The sequence below is a fragment of the Bombus pyrosoma genome, linkage group LG2, assembly GCF_014825855.1.
Source record: "Bombus pyrosoma isolate SC7728 linkage group LG2, ASM1482585v1, whole genome shotgun sequence".
NCBI classification, from domain to species: domain Eukaryota; kingdom Metazoa; phylum Arthropoda; class Insecta; order Hymenoptera; family Apidae; genus Bombus; species Bombus pyrosoma.
Genome location: NC_057771.1, coordinates 10,767,304 through 10,784,097, shown reverse-complemented (window position 1 = coordinate 10,784,097; position 16,794 = coordinate 10,767,304). Strand labels below are relative to the sequence as shown.

Sequence of the window (16,794 nt, the reverse complement as noted above, 5' to 3'; positions counted from 1 at the left end):
AATTATTAACTTGGGAGCAACGTAATCCTGCACTGGTAAACGTTGCAAATAATTCAATCATGCATCGTAACGCAATTAGGTTTATTGTTTTACGATTCGATGAGAGATTTCAATGGTTTATTATACAATTCCTTAGGAATCCTTGTGAGAAAGTGCGAATGCAATTCAGGTTGGCCCGCGCCTATGATGCGAAGTTTCTGTCGGACCACTATTATGCCGCTAATATTTGTAGGAAAGTGCATCGTGAGATCGCGGTTAGGCGATTATAAGGGGATCCAGCGTTGCTACGCCTTTCCCTCTAAATATTTATTGCATTTACTTCCAGAGCTTGACGTGTTTTCCTTTGTCGAGCGCGTCAGATACGAAACAATATTCGCCGCTTTTTAGAATCGCTTTCTCAGGTACATTAATACGGTTACCTGTGTTATCTCAATACGGTATTTGGATTCCCGCAGCGACTCTTAGTCGAAATAATCTGTGGAAAATTCGTTTTCCACGAAGGGGTATCTTTTCTGAGTTATACGAATTTGCTGAGCAGATCATGGATTACCTGCTCTTTCGTTTCCAGACATTCGATGCAGCAGAGGTAACTAAAGAAGTCATTGAGAATATTAGCAACAGAATTCCAAGATTCAGCCGAGCATTCAATCGACGCAAAAGTGTGATTTCAAGAGGCGGATACAGTTTTCACGAAGAAGAAGAAGAAGAATGAATATCTGTGCGTGTTACAATGATGTGTTCCCAGACCCAGGCAGGACTAATTGCTATAGAACGAGCAGTCGCTTTTGCGACGGTGTGATTCAAAGTCTAGGAGAATGCGAAGCAGACCGGAAGTCCGCGAAAAAGTAAACCGTTATTTCAAAGGAACGTTCTACCCTCTTTCCTCGGCTTGTTTACCTACCAATGCATTAAAGGGAACACGAACCAAGCGACAACCTAGCGAACGAACCTAGCAAATTTCACGAATTCGTTGCAAGTATCGGAAAATGCATACTCCTGGTCCTATGCGCGGAATTCGCGTTTTGCAACGAAGCAAACGTTCTTTAGCTCGAGTTTCCGGCCGTAGGTAAGAGCGTAACTGTATAGGGAAAGTTTTTAACAACACCACACGGAAACTCGAGTCAGAAGGGTACTCGTGTTTTCAACTGCTCGTTCTGAGCACGAGCGCCGGCGTGTGCCACAGGACCGTCCCGAGGAAACGAGCAACTAGTCGAAACGATCAACTAGTAAAACAACAAGTATTTTCTCTTAAGAAACGATCACGAGCACCGTTCCAATCGGGTTAATCGTTACGACATTAAATCTTTGTTACGAACTCCAAGAGATTTCGTCGAAATACCATTAAAACGGATGTCACGCGATCGCTAGATAAACGTTAGATGCCGTAAGCCTTGTACTAAGCCATAGATTCTTTCACTTTTTTGGCTCTTTTATTGTACCGAGTTGGTACTCTATCGCGAACGGATACAACTTATATCCGATGGATCATAAAGCCACGATATTATACTTCGTTGAGTACCAACGAGGATACAAATTGAACGGAATTGGTGTGCAAGAAGGGAAACAGTTGGTAGAGACACCCTACGGGTAGGCGGAATTAAAAGAGCGGAAAGAAGAGACGTTGGAAAAAGTTCAGCGCGGTTTGTCACGAAACAGGCTAGTTAAGAGCTTCTGTACCGTTAGTCGGAAACTCCGATTGTTTGTTTTCAATTTTATTACACCTCGTTCGTTATCTTTCCCCATTGTTCTGCCAGTTTCTCGGCGGCTGGTGCTCGTAGAGGCCGGAGAACGAGCATCCTCGTACGAGCGAACATGCGTGGCTGCGAGCCTGTTCCACGAACGATTTACTTGCAAACGAGTCGAGATGCAGTGAAATTGATTTGACGGTGAACCTGCGCCGAGCCACTTCCAAATGTACCGTGACGCTTTAACAAGGTAACTACACGGTTCTGGAGATAGCCCGTGAAGATGCCTATACCTGTTTGATAGGTCGATGCTTTCTTACCTAGGATTCAGTCGACTGGATTTTATGGATTTCCTGTTATTTCAGGTTTTTAGTTTTATCGATATTCAGGATCATAGTCGTCGTTAACTAGGTCGACGCGTAGGCTTTAGGTATATGAAACTGAAGTTTAGGGAAAGTAAATTCCGCCTCGTGCCAATTTGAGAAATTCCAATGTTTCATTCCAGCTGTTCTAGTTATGCATTTATATGTTTGAAGCTACGTATTTCTCTAGACCTCTATTTTGTTAGAAAACGTTACTCGTTCAATAAATTTTGAGAGAATTAATTAATTTGTATCGAAACGGGGAAAAAGAGCAGCATTGAAGTTATTGAAAGTTAAGTAAAAGAAAGTAAGTTAAAGAAAATTATTAAATTATATTTATTGTTAACTCTGTTACTCATTTGATTTTTTGTTTCTTAGAGGTCAGTCTTTTTACATTGTTTCATTCCTATTAAAAACAAGTTATCGTATTTATATATGCAAGAATTAAAACCTACCTAACTGAGATTCATGTTTTTACTAACTTCTAACAACGTGATTGTAAGTCTTCGATTAAGGCATGATCCGGTTAACACAATCGTGAAACTCGATGAATGCACTGCATTATTTTTAAACTAAAAAAGGCGAAGATAGAAATTCTTTTAAATGGGGCTGCGAAGTGACACTTAATTATCGCACGGTGTCTCTGGCGAATCACCTTTTTTCCTTCCGGGATTATTCTACGCCAATTCAATTGTGCACGGTCTACGCGAATTTTACGACAGGGAAAATTTCGTGGCTACGCGCTTGGATCGTCGGTTTTTCCTTCGTTCTCATAATACTCGTACGGCCACCGTGCGTGCATGAAGTGCGTGCATGAAGTGCGTGCACTCTCACCTGTCGGTGTCGGGTAACGATTTGAAACGGGAGATCGGGTACGCTCGTTTCTCGAGACGCGGTTTACCGCTTAAGGGACCATTGTAAAATAAAATATTAATTTTTCTTGGTGGCAATATCGATCCGGCTCGTGACTGTTTCCTTATTTCCCACGATTTCAGTCGATGGCGTCGATAGATGAGTAGATCGCGTGCGAAAGAATTTTAGATCATTCACAGTTTCCACAGTGGAACACTTTTTTTTCTCTCTTTGCTATTATTATCACATTCATTATTTCGTTTTATTTCAGCGGTTGATTGATTTACCTATGATCAGGTACCAATGCTACGTTAGAATCTAAGAAGCATCAGATGTCGTCTAGCGTCTTCTTCTTGATGATATTTCACGCCATCGTCATCGTTCTATATCTCAAATTCAACGCGATCGTGGATCCCACTCGCCTTAATAAGCCCCATTATTTAATTAAACTAGCGTTTAATCGTTATCGCTATCGAAGTTGCCGTAAGATTTTAAGCTTCGATTGGTCGAGACACACGTCATGCGACGAATCGACCGAGTCGATAAGATAAAACGTTTGGCAAACACTCGAACTTAGTCGCATCATGGTAGCCTTGATACATTTCGAAAGGTGCACGAACCGCAAACTTCTTGTTACTCAATATCGCTTTAATTGCTGGTGAGTCACATAAGTTTTGTAAACAATAATAGTAGCCATGAAACAACGGTAACTGTCGCTGACACGATTGCGACACCGGCCTCCTTTTGGTTTGTCGTAATCGGCCGCTAATCTCATTAATCGTGTACTTGGCTAGCTACTTTCGCAGATTCTACAGATAATCGGCAGCCTTGTTTTCTACTTAGTTACGCGATTTCTCCCTACAGAACGCGCGATTCCGCGTTCTCAAACGAGTTTCGATCATCGATCTGAATTACGCTAACGGAGCATACATACGTGTCCTTTATCAGCGTTTCGCGCAACTTCCACGGGAACGTTCATTTAGTTCAATAATTACTTTATATCAGCCTCGATTTGCAGCGCAGATTGTTGCTATGAATTCACTACCGTTCAAGATAATCATTAATAACGCATTGTGTTCGCGTTCCCGCACTGATCTCCTGATCTACTTTCTTTCCATACAAAACGCAGTTTTCCTTAAAACCAAACCGATACAGAGATAGTCTTATCGCCTATAATTTCAACCAGTTTCTAGATATACCAGTTTCTAGTTTCTAGGTACGTTCTTAGCTTTCAGATACCTGCTCGTTGATAGTTGGAGCGAGATATATCGATACGAGACGAACGTAATCTTCCGAAACCGTTCTGGCGACACAGTTTTCTAGCTGGTTCCAACTTTCAGTGAAATCGCGAAATGTCTCGTTAGGACACGTAGCAGATTTTATTACGGTTCGTCACAGTAGATTGAATATTCGATCGTGTAAACGGCTCTGAATCGTTCCACCTTGGAGCTGGCAACGACAACCAATCGCGGAATCGAGTTAAAGCTGCCGCTTACGTAAAACGATAACGCGATGTCGAAGTTGGTGAACCCGTTATTCGGTACATTGTGCGCGAAATTAAATAACACAACGGATCGAGCGTGTTAGATTATCGAATGTCGATGGAGTAATCGTGACGCTCGACGCATCGCACCTGGTTAGGTGTTCACGTGGCTCTAATTACACAACGCGTTTACGTTCGAGAATATATCGGTTCGTTTCTTACCGCTGCGAAAAATATCGTATAGTGTTATCAAATAATGTTCCTTGTTCGCTCGACTTTTGCTAGAAGCTTAAGCAAGAACCTGATGGAAGAGCATCGAATAAGAACCTCGAGCAAGAACTTTGGAAATCAGAGGCAAATGCAATCGAACAAGAGTCACGCTTCGATCCAATTAGCTCTTTTCATGATGAAGCGATATTCTGACCGTAATAGGCCCGGAGAAATTACACAACGCTTTTACGCCGATCGCCACGGGTTTCCTATGCTCTCGTCCACGTTAATGCTTATGGACGTATCCGGCTTTGCTGTTACCTGATCGCCATTGGTACATGAAAACCGCAAGGATCTCAAAGTCGAACTTTTTCATTGATTAAAGTTCGTTGTTAGAAGCGAAAATTATTCCTTATAGTATTCAATGAATAGAGTCTAAAAATAGCAACTTTGAAATCAGAAAACTTTTCAAATCCAACTATAACGTAATCTCGCATGATTAAAAGCTGAACTCTCAGTGATCTAACATCTTGCGAATGTAGAGTCGTGTGCAGAGTTAAGTGTAACTCTTGAACGAAGAGTAGCTTTCGAATTTGAAGTTTCTTTAAATTCAAAATTGACATTCATTGGCTATACTAGAAAACATTTCTAGCAGCGTAAAACGAACTTTAGCCTTTTACTAGACGCAAGACTCATATGCATCTGTAAGAAACATATATCAAATTGGTCAGGTTATTCGATTGACAAACTCTGTAAAAATTTCCGTAGAATAAACTGGTTGCACCAGTATGCAAACTACATATATAAAATTGCATATAAATTGACAAATCATACGTCGAATCTATAAGTAATTTTAATATACATATACATATATTTAATATACATATCTGTATTTTGCATATTCCGTTTCGACATAACAGGTCAAAGCAGGTGATAGAGGTGAAAGGTGTACAATAAATTCTTAGAACAACGTATATGTACACACCATGGTCTAATACTCTTTTCCTCTTGTATATTTATAATTTTTAAAACGAATAAATAGTATACTTAGTATCATTATATACATAGTATATTTAAAATTTTTAAAATGGTATATTTACCTACCTATACCATAATCTAGTTCTTTTTGTTACATTAATCCACCGTCTGGAGCAGGTCGCGCAATATGCGGATGGACTTTGGTTGTTGCAATAGTATACGATCATTGCCTGGCTCGTCACGGGCCATTGCCTCTCTATTACGAGCCTCCCTTCTTCTCCTCCTTTTCCTTCTCTGAGAAGGTTCACCTCGCATAATCGTTTTCTTCTGAGGGAAAGTGAACGAGGAACCGTGCGGCGCAACGCCAAAAGCCGAGCCGAGGCGAGCGCAATGCGTCACCGCGAAGTGCAATGCCAATTAAAACGGCCATTATCGCGATCTTTTCGTTTCTTTTTTATTCCCGAACATTCGCTACACCCGCCAATCATGAAACACGTGCACCATTTCTTTTGATAAACTGTGACTTATACCTGTGGCATGCGCCAGGAAACCCGTTAGATAATACTTATTCGATTAGCTGCGCACGAGTCAAGACCTGTTTATCTACACTCGTTTATTTAGAAAAGCGGTTTATGGAAAAGTGTAATAAATGTATCGAGTGAAAATGTGGTGTAAGTGACAAGGTATTTTTTTTAGAAAAATTGTGGGTCAAGTCGAACTCTGCTAGAGAAATGTGTATGCTTTGGAATATTTAAATATATTACTACGTGTCGCGACCTCCTTTTATAGTAGTTAAGCAACCAATGATCCTGTCCCTCCCTTATATAACAGAAAAAAATTGTGAAAAGGTAAAGAGAAGATTCAAAAAATAGGTATTTCTTCGGAACATGATTGTATCTTAATATTTAATTACAGCGTTAAAAATGTTCAATTTGAGATTCCTTCGGGATCGCGACTTGACTGAATCCAGGCTATAAATACGCATAAATAGACTGCGGATTTTTATGCATTTATGTAAAATAGATACGAAAGTGCACAGAATGCATGTGATGTTAAAAAGGAATATATGTAAAGCAGAGTAGAGTTAACCCTCGAACAATGCGATGGACACAGACATCCCGAATAGTCGAAAATCCGCGTATAATTTCTGAGCCTCACAAAACTGGACTGTGTATGTACGTACATGTACAATATAATAACTTGTTGTTGACTGAAAGCTTTATTCTGCATACTACATACATGCGTTATTACTGTATTCTTATAATAAGATAAGTTAGAGAGAAGAAAATGTTATTAAAAAAACATTAAAAAATGTTAACAAACGTTATTAAAATTACGTAAATATAAGAGAGAGAAAATACGTACACACATTATTTATTATATTATTTATACGTATATCGTCTTTATACTGCGATGATGATATATGCGATTGGCATACGACTGATCTCACGACCGCGGCAATAATATGGCAACAGCCTGTCCGATCGTCTTTTAACAACAGCGATTCGCTTTTTTTTCCAACAGTTCTTCGTTAGCCGTCTAATTTGTTACAAAGTCACGTTCTACTACGCGGACTACATACATAGTATATGTGTCTTCCCGGAAACTTCTACAATATTGATCGAGAAAACCATCCGCGTATAAGCAAACTCCTCGCGTTGTTCGAGGATCAACTGAATTCTGTTTACATTAGATGAAACAATTTTTTGTTGAAGCTCTACTTCTTTAGGTGCCTTAATAATTGTGCATGAAAATGCGCAGTCTACTATTAAAGATTTAGAAATTCATGAGATAGTCGTCCTCTGTATTTATCTCGTTTTTGGAAAAGATGTAGTTATGCCGCTCTTTCACCGAGCAAATTATAGTATTCTCGAGTAATATCGTAACACCGCGTCCTGAAAAGTGAACGAAGAGTAGTTCGCAGTTGAAGCTATTAAGACGTTTCTTTCCTTCTGTAATTAAGACGCGATTATGGCACTATGATTCGTTTCGTTTAACGATTGCGTCGTAATTATGTCGCACAGTTTCTGTAATTACATTAGGTAGTTCTTGTCTTTTATTTAACGGTACAGCGGATTCACGAAAGGCGGAATGAAGGATCCTTCGTCGCAGGAAATAAATTTGCGCGAAGGTTCTTAGTCGTGTGATTAAATTAGACGCGGCACGAAGATCGACTCGGCAACGAGGAAGGAAATACGCGGATTGCCATACATTGTAAAACACTCGTCATTTCGTTTTCGCAATTGGTAGATCGTTAGAGCTCGTTAATGAGAACGAATAGGCGTATATTTCAACTTTTAAAACTTTTTGCTGTAGAAATTAGTCGAAGTGGAAATTGTAAGAAAGTCGCAACGAAAAAAGTCGGATTTTACGGTATATGACTGTGTATACGAAGGAAAATGATGTACGTTCCATATCAAAGAAGCAGGTATGCAATGTTCGTAGTCAGAGCGGTATCACGCGGTTGGACAGAGAAATGATAAATCGAAGATCCGCGTCCATACGTACCAGTCACTGTTCACTCCGCTTCCTTGTTTCGGTTACTTCCCTTTCTATCGGGCGGATGTCTGTTTCTTCGAGCAGAAAGTGACAGGAGCTCAGCCATTAAATTAGAAGTCCGATAAAGTGTGCCGGAAGATGTATTGCTGGTCACGGCTGTATAATTAGAATAATCTCCTTGTCGTGGATAGTTTTCCCTTTAACGGGAGGAAACATTATGCATGTTCCGAGAAACAGAATTCATCGAGCTAGCTATACCGGTTGATGTAGTCATGAGAAATTGAAATTCAGATTTTTCGTTTGCCAAATCGGATTGCTTTAATCGATCGAACTGTCTAGTAGGATGAAAGATTCTCTTTAAGCTTGATATACGAGTATAGCACACGTATAAAAGTTTTACATTCGCTTTACGTTTCAATCAATAACATTTCCCAGATATTGAAAATATTTCGTAACGGATTTAACGTCTGTAATAGACAGAAACTTTTTTCAAATCCGTTGCGAATTCTGTGCCTTGATGAAGGTATTTCGCTATGTACATGTTATGATGTAGCAACGACCATTAGCGACGACATTAGCTTCGATGTCGAAAGAGCACAGGAATAAACGATAATGGAACATCGAACATGATTCGTGACTCAATCGATATTTGGACCTTTTCACGTTTTTACAATTGAATGCCGTCTGTAATTATGCACGCCGATTTGCTCATGAATACGTATGTGTAGTTTGTAATCGAACTGGGATCGAATATAATTGTAATTGAACTGGGATCGAATATAATCGTAATCGAATTGGGGTCGAACTTAATTATAATCGAGCTTGATTTTAACTAGAAGTAACAGATGCTTCGATCTATAAGAAAGATCACTAACGTTTACTTATCGATGATTCATCCTATCCGATAGATAGCGAAACAGGTTGAGTCCGGTATGAATAGCAATGTTATAGTTATCTACGTTGCGAAGGATTGCACGCGAACAAATTACTGTTGAAAAGTGTAATTTGAATCGAATAGTTAAATCCAAACACAAATCTTCAAATTGAAATCTCGATTTTCAAATTTACCTCCTAAAATCCCCGACGTTATCAAATACCATTCTACATTAATTTTGTTTTATTATTATTGTCCCGTAATAACTTCTTTACTTTATTGATTTTTAAGACACAGACAGACAAGATGTACCGAAGCGAATGTTTACTCATGATACCAGACACGTGATCTTAGATTACATACAGATTTTCCTAATTCAGAAATTTACATTTAAATCCAATCAATGTATGCTGAACTTTGAAATAGGACTAATTGTGAGTATTACAAAAACTCGAGAAGCTTAGATACAGTCCTGGGAGATCAAACGCGAGAAATCGCACATTCCACGTGGACGCAAAGGTCGATGAGGTGTCAAAAATGATATTTTCTGAAGTGCACCGATGTGGGAGCTAGCTGGTAGCGTCATGGACAGCGAAACCACCGCAATCGGAGTAACAGCCGTGTTGGAGAACGGGTTGGAGATTCGTGACTCATGGATCTCCGCTAGTCGCCTTCGGCCATGTTATGTACCTTATGGAAAAAGCGTACACGCGCGTTTCTTGTCTTTCCTGTATGCATCACACACGCGTTTGCCTTTCTGGTTTTTGTCCGTAGCCCCGTGTGTTGTCTCGTCCCTTCTGCTGTATCCTCCACGTACACCTTCCTCGTTTTTTTCCCTCTCTTTGTGCACGCGGGAAGAGTTTAACCACCTTGAGGTGGATATAATCGGTAGGGCTTCAAATTAGCCGACGTTTAAGTTAAAATCGGCAAAGACAAAGGCTGTTTCGTAGCCTTTTTGATAAACGTATCGGCACAATAAAATGTCAGGCATTGTTAGTCTTTAATAGGCATTGTTGCAGAGGCATTGAAAGTGACGTGACTGCATTATGCTTTCTATAGAAACGTTTGAAATACTCGCGAAATTTCCAGATACCTCGGTCGTGTGAAATTGCGTTACTCGTTGAATTAATTTGTTGCTCAATTTCAAAAAAATATCGAGGGAATGTTTCACAACCGTCGAAGCCACGTAACTTTAACCAAATTTTTCATTTTTCATAATATATCAATACTTCGTTTTTTACAGATTCAACTCGTACACACGCGAGATATGTAATTATTATTTCGCATCTTTTATTAATGCATAATTCTTACCTTTTCGCGCACTTGGTCTTGCCACTTGTAGACTAATATATATATATATAAAATATATCACATATCGAGTTAAGAAAATCGCAATTTTTTCGTTCTCATCGTGCCCTGTCTTTGTCTTTCTTCATTCAACTTAAACGTCGTTACGTATTTCGTAACAGTCTGTACGATACAACTTTACCTGAAAGATAAAAGATACACGCATATAAAAAAAAAACAGTACAAAGATAACAATCACGTATCCATTGATAATTCTTTATCCATTGGTTAATTTGACTTCAAATTCTCTCTGCTTTTCCCCTCTTTCTCTCGCCTTTTACGAGACACGTAATTACGATCCTAATAAAGGAAATTAGTGTTAATTCGAGGATCGAATCGTTAGTGGTGGACGATTTTCGAGCGATCGAGCGACCACGAGCCTTCGGCTGCGTCGACGATCGGTCGATGAGTAACCACGGGAAACCAAGGCCGTACTTACCTTCTAGCTCGATAAACTCCACCAACATCGAACCGTGTGATCGTTGTGTGCGGGCCTGTATTACAGCTGCTTTTTCATTCGGCACCTCGCAAATACATCGTAATTCCTACCGCAAAACTCCATATTAGCGTTGCGTGAACGCATTGAAATTAAAATTCTGGCGTTTCCCTGTGAATCGAACGTTCCAAGCATTTACCATTCGTTGGCTTTATTCTTGGACGAGCTTCGCGATAACAGATGCGGGATCCAGCACGATTCTGGCCTCGCGATTTCATGATTTATAACTGCAGGGATCAGTCGTAATGTGCCGCGTCCAATTATACCTAATCGTTATCGAGTGGAATGTATTCATTCAAAAGCGATCGATAAATCAGACCACGCTTCATGATGATGAAAATACGTAGAATGATTTTGATTATAACGGGACTACGAAAATTAAAAGAGGCAGATATAACCAGCTCATTACCTGATTCGTAATTGTCGAAGAAAGTCCAAAGCGAAGCTCAGACGTTTATAATTTACAAGGGAATTTTTTACGGATATGTACACTGATTATAAATAAATTATGATGAAAATTATCGATATGTTAGAATTATTCGTGCCGAAGCGTTCGTGTGATGGTCGATTAGCGGAATGAATGAATTTTTCTGTCGTTTCCCGGAAACCGATTCAACGAATTAAAAAGAAAGAGCGTGTAATTAATTATAAACTAGATGATCTTGTCTGTAGTCTTCCTACACGCATTAATGAGAAACCATTGTCTCTCATTAATTCTTTAAGTACGTGTACATTTTCATAAATTGCCTCCTTCAAACGCAGAAAGATAGCAAAGATAAATGCAATATCAGACGAAGTCGTTAATAAACGATGTCCGTATCTCAAATTCGATTCAAATTTTTAGCTTTTGGCGATATTGACGACAATCGTGTTTAAAGGATTAATCGCGGATAATAATAAATTGAAGAAACCAGCGTGCATGGTTTCAATTTCAACGGATGATGAAACTCGTGTAGGAGCTTCGGCGTGCTTACGAAACACCCAAACATTATCCTTTCACCGGATCTTGTTAAGTCTTGAGGATCAGCGTCATCATTGAACCTGAGAGAAGTAGGCGAGCGTCGCGTCGACACCGGTGAGTCATCGCGTGCCTTTTTAAAATTCGTCCAACGATGCCAAGTCAGTGAAACGAGGTGACAATTTCGAGAAAGGAGACTCGACGACAGAATCCTGTTTTTCGATATTCTAGTCAGGGACGTTTGCGGTAGCCTTCGTTCGTAGGTCGATCACGACGCTTCGAGGTCGAAGGTAGCCAAGCGATTCAAGTTGCTGATTTTACAAACATCGTTGAGGTAGACCGCCGCTCTTTTCTCTGAAGTTCGTTCTTAACTCTTGTTTTTATTATTCAATAGCGCTGAGGCTTTCTTGCCACGATCGTTTGTTAAGCATATTTCTCACCGTTATTACATCGACCAGACTGCGTGAATAAACATCTACTTTCATGGATACCGAGAAAGTATAGTATTCTCCGTTCGGATATACTTTCGAAATTAAATATTCCGTTCGAGATCATACGATACGCATATCGAAGATTTGGTGAAACATCGCGATAAAATCTCTAACTTACGAAAAGTATAGGTAAAGTTGAACTCGACTCGATATTGTATTTCATTTTATCCTTTCCGAGCTTTTATTTAATTTAATAGAATAATTAGTAGAAATATGGCAATACGTACACGCAATTAATTACAAAAATATAGTCAAATAGTTAATATTTCGAAAAGTAATTTACTGAGTATGAATTACACAGGGCAAAAATGTTAAATGCTACACGAACTGCAAAGAGTTAGTCGAAAAACTTGTGACGTTTTCAAATATTGAAACATTAGATATTATCACTACCTTATATTGACTAAAGATTATCACTATCGCGGTGAAACATTTGTACAGTTTTTCTATTAGATAAGAACAGATGTTACATATCATTTTCTATATTTATCTCGTTTTCAGAAAAAAGATGCATTTTATTTACCTATTTTTTCTTTGTATAAATTCTTCACATACGTATATAGCGGGATCATTTGTATATACAGACAAACACAGTCGAGTGTTTCGACACGTGCCGGGACGAAAAGTTTCGACATCGAAACACGCGACAGCCTGTTAATTGGCTTTCATCGATCTCGTATAATAGTCTTAACGTTCCCGCTGTTTGTTGTCATAGAGTCTGGAACAAGAGAGGCACCTGCTTCGTCGACGGTTAGAGGAAGCCAGGAGCGAGAACGAAGCGAGAACCTTGGAGCTCCAGGCGGACGTGGAGACGTTGAGGAGTCAGCTAGAAGAACAAAATGAACGAGCTAGAAGAGCGGAACGGGACCAGGCGACGCTTGTCGCGGAGCTCACCGCACAAAATACGAGGCTGGCCGATCAGCTGAGAGAAGCCGCGAAGCAGGAAGAGCAATTGCTCATCGAGGTCAAGGTGCTCAGGGAAAAGTGTGCCCTCAGAAGTACCACGCTCCAGGATCACGTCAGTAGCCTGGAGGTTCTCAGGGACGAGGTAAATTAGTAGTTTCCGAGAGCAGCGCATTGAGCCACGTTCAGGTTAGCCAAGTTACTTTCAATTTGATCGATGATCCGAAGCTTCAGTTCAAATAATTTGCTAGTGTGAATTTCTTGTTTACGTAACTTGAAATATTCTCGTCTAAACTTTGAGACTTTATCAGCAAAGTCACCTTGACTTCAAATCTTTAGAAGTCATTTTACTAATGGAAATATGTTATTCTTATTCTATTCAATACACATTTCATTCAATACAGTTTCTGTACACATTCTCATCAGTATAGTCATTCACCTTCGAGTCATTTGTGTTCAGTGTAGTTTGAAATTCCTTGACTAACGCGATCCCGTTACTTGTTTCGAAATATCCTGTCAAGTTTCGAGTAAGATCGTCCAAGTTCCCTTAAATGTTTTTTAACTTAAAAGGCAGACAAGTTGGTAAACAACGTAATATGTTATGCCGCTTTGAAACGCAACGTTAGGTACACAACGTACGCAATTATTTTATTTGTTCATATTACCTTCGACATTTATCTAAAATCCGAATCTAAATCTAAAGTCAAGCGATGCAACATGTATGAACGTGAAATTAAACTCAATCGATTCAGACAACGTGAATTCAACTAATTTGGCTAATGTGAACGAGGCTTTAGGGGGAGCCCGTTTCTCGAAACAGATCCACGCTTCCGCAATCAAGTATTTTATTTCTCTTCTGTTTCACGCCATTATGGAATTGTCCTCGTAACTTCGGCAGATATTTGTGTCGAACGGTTGTCTCGAGCGCAGTACCCGTTTGTTTTTGCTTACGATTGTTGGATAATCGTAGCTAGATCGTTCTGGGAATCCAGTTGGATGTTTACCGTTGCGACCGTGGTTAATGGATATTGTTCGGCGTTAGCAGCATTGAATATGTATGACCCCGGAGATATCAATGGGCTGTGTACGAGCGTCTAATAATTCGAGGCAGATCGCGGGAGGAAGTACACGTAGCCGTGAGAAGTTCGCGCGGTACGTCAGTTCGAAGCAAACAGGTCGTGAGTCGTGACCCTCGACGATCGACTTAACTTGCCTCGTCCTTCGTACTGGCGCCCTTTGTTCTCTTCTTACGTGGAAGAAACTCGAATTTCAGGAAATACCCTTCACGCGCGAATTCCCTCCGAGTAATATACTCGTTACGTTGTCTACACGTTACGTCCGCGTTATTGATTATGTCATGCTATCGGTTTATCGGCGAGAGATTGGAAAATGACTTCGTGAAAAGAAACTCGAGGCAATTTACGTGGGAATGAGTGAGAACAAATGTAACTTTGCAATAACTTAATCGTTTCAGGAATACTAGCACGTGCTACTTTCGTTTAGTTCCTCTTTCGTTCAAGCATAATTTCAGAAGATACGCTGAACGTTTTTGTATATAAATATTTCTGAGTAGATGAAACTGTTTTACAGGTAGTTCGATTTAACCAGTTCAACGGGCCTAATTCTTTAATTAGAATCTCTTATGATCGTGGAATTAAAAAAGCCGATAAGGACAAATCGATTCTAGCGAGGTTGATTTTACTTCTTGCAAGTGTAGAGATGATATAATACGTTTTCAAGAGAAATAAAATATGCTCTGTAAATAAAGAAAAATTATTATGTAATAATAAGAAATTAGTAGTCGCTAAGTAGTAATCATTAGTACGGTAAGATAATTAATCTGATTAATAGATCTCTCACGGATAATTAAAAAGTAATTACCTTCCTCTTTGTAAATTTTTCTCTAGAGATGTTAACCTGCCCTTGCTACAACTTAAAAAGCGTTCCTTGTATTAGGTAAACAGAATAACCGGTATTCCCTTTCACGTATCTGTTACAAGGTCGAATAAAAAGAAAGGAGTAATGCGTAGTACCCAATATTATTGTTATTACGATACCAGCACAAAGCGTATCCAAAACCTATTTCGCTAGTTAACATACTATTGAATCTCACTCTGGCAACGATTGTACGCACGTCTATATTCTACGTGCTAGTTTCTCCTTACGAAAGTACCGGAAGCACGCGCTCTCAGGCTGCATCACGTGTACGAAACATCAACGATCGCGGTGATTCGTGTATACGGATACGCAAACGTAGGTAGTAGATCGTAGTGAGATCAGTAAGCTGATTGACACAGGCCGATATAGCGAAATCGAATAGAACATAAGCCAGTTATGTTGAACGTGTTCCAGGTGCAGTTGGTGTCCGCACAAAGAACAGAATTAGAGAGGAGGTCCTTGGAGCTGAGGGAAGAGAGGGCGAGAGCGATGGCGGCTCTTGAAGAAGCCGAGGATAGAGCCGCGGCCTTGGAACGGCTCGGTCACGAGGCGGAACACCGTGCAAAACTAGCTGAACGTGAGAGGTGAGATACGACTTTTTAACTGGGTCCTTAACCGAAAGACATTCAATAAAGATTAATAGAGATAAATTAAAGGATAATGGTCAGAAAGCGCCTCTGAACCCCTTCAGACATCTAACATTGTAATAAGACACTATACGTCGTCGTTAACTTATTATTCTCTTACAAGCAACATCGTTTCGGTCCACAATGATAGTACAATATCTCCACATAATGGTCAGTTATCTATCACCGTCTGTTAGAATCGTAGGAGATTGTTCTTCTTAATCCTTGCAGCCCACGTATGTACAATGGAGAGTTTTTTTCATGGCGTACATTGAAAGGGCAGAAACTAATACTTGTTGTTCGTTTCAAATGCCTACGCGTGTTCGCTCCGCGAGGCGAGAACCGGAAAATAGAGGAAGGTTTTCCAGTCGCTTTAAGCGGCGATCGATTTTTCTCGAGCACGGTAATCGTGTTTGTTTATCTCTTTCGTTCGCCTGTAGAAACTTATCGAAACGCGAACGACGGTAACCAGGTATCCGTAAACGTAGGAGCGAATGTCAGTTTGTTGGAACGAGTTGAGTTCGTTGGATCGAGTTTAGAGGAACGATTTATCGTACGATTGACGTTGATCGTTTGATCGTTTGATCGTTCGAATCCATAGGGACGAGCTGGCGGTGACATTGGCGGCCATCGAGGCGGAAAGGAGAGGCAGATCCGGCTCGATACAGAAACCACCGAGGTCTCTGCAGGCGGAGATGGAGTGCGAGGAGAGCGGAAGCTCGCTGGGTGATCAGGAGGATTTGCGTGCAGAGATGGCGAGGGCGGTGAAGCGATTGAAGGAGCTGTGCGTCCATTTGAGACGAGGGGAGGACGACTCCGGTTTGCAGAGTGACTGCGACGAGTCTATGCTCGTGATCGTGAACAACACCACGGAAGCGGAGGAGGCGGACACCAACGGACAGGAGACTCTTGCTAGTTCGGTAAAGGGTTTGCGTAACTCGCTCCTTTTGTTCCACCATTTCCGGTTTCCGGCTATGGAATATAGGGATCTCGTATCGGGCGCCCACGGAAACTCGATGAACGTGCTCAGTTCACCTATTGGAATACTTGGTTCGATCGTAGATAACAAATCGGCTGTGACTAGTACTTTTA

At 40.3% G+C, this 16,794-nt stretch overlaps 1 protein-coding gene across 1 annotated transcript in view; it reads left to right on the top strand.

The window, feature by feature from the left end:
* LOC122574572 (bicaudal D-related protein homolog) overlaps window positions 1–16,794 on the top strand; it is a 28,176-nt gene that overhangs the window by 8,638 nt on the left and 2,744 nt on the right. The window contains exons 2-4 of the mRNA XM_043742292.1: window positions 12,951–13,283; window positions 15,491–15,660; window positions 16,304–16,622. Coding sequence (XP_043598227.1) covers window positions 12,951–13,283; window positions 15,491–15,660; window positions 16,304–16,622 — 822 coding nt within the window. The remainder of the gene's footprint in view (window positions 1–12,950; window positions 13,284–15,490; window positions 15,661–16,303; window positions 16,623–16,794) is intronic.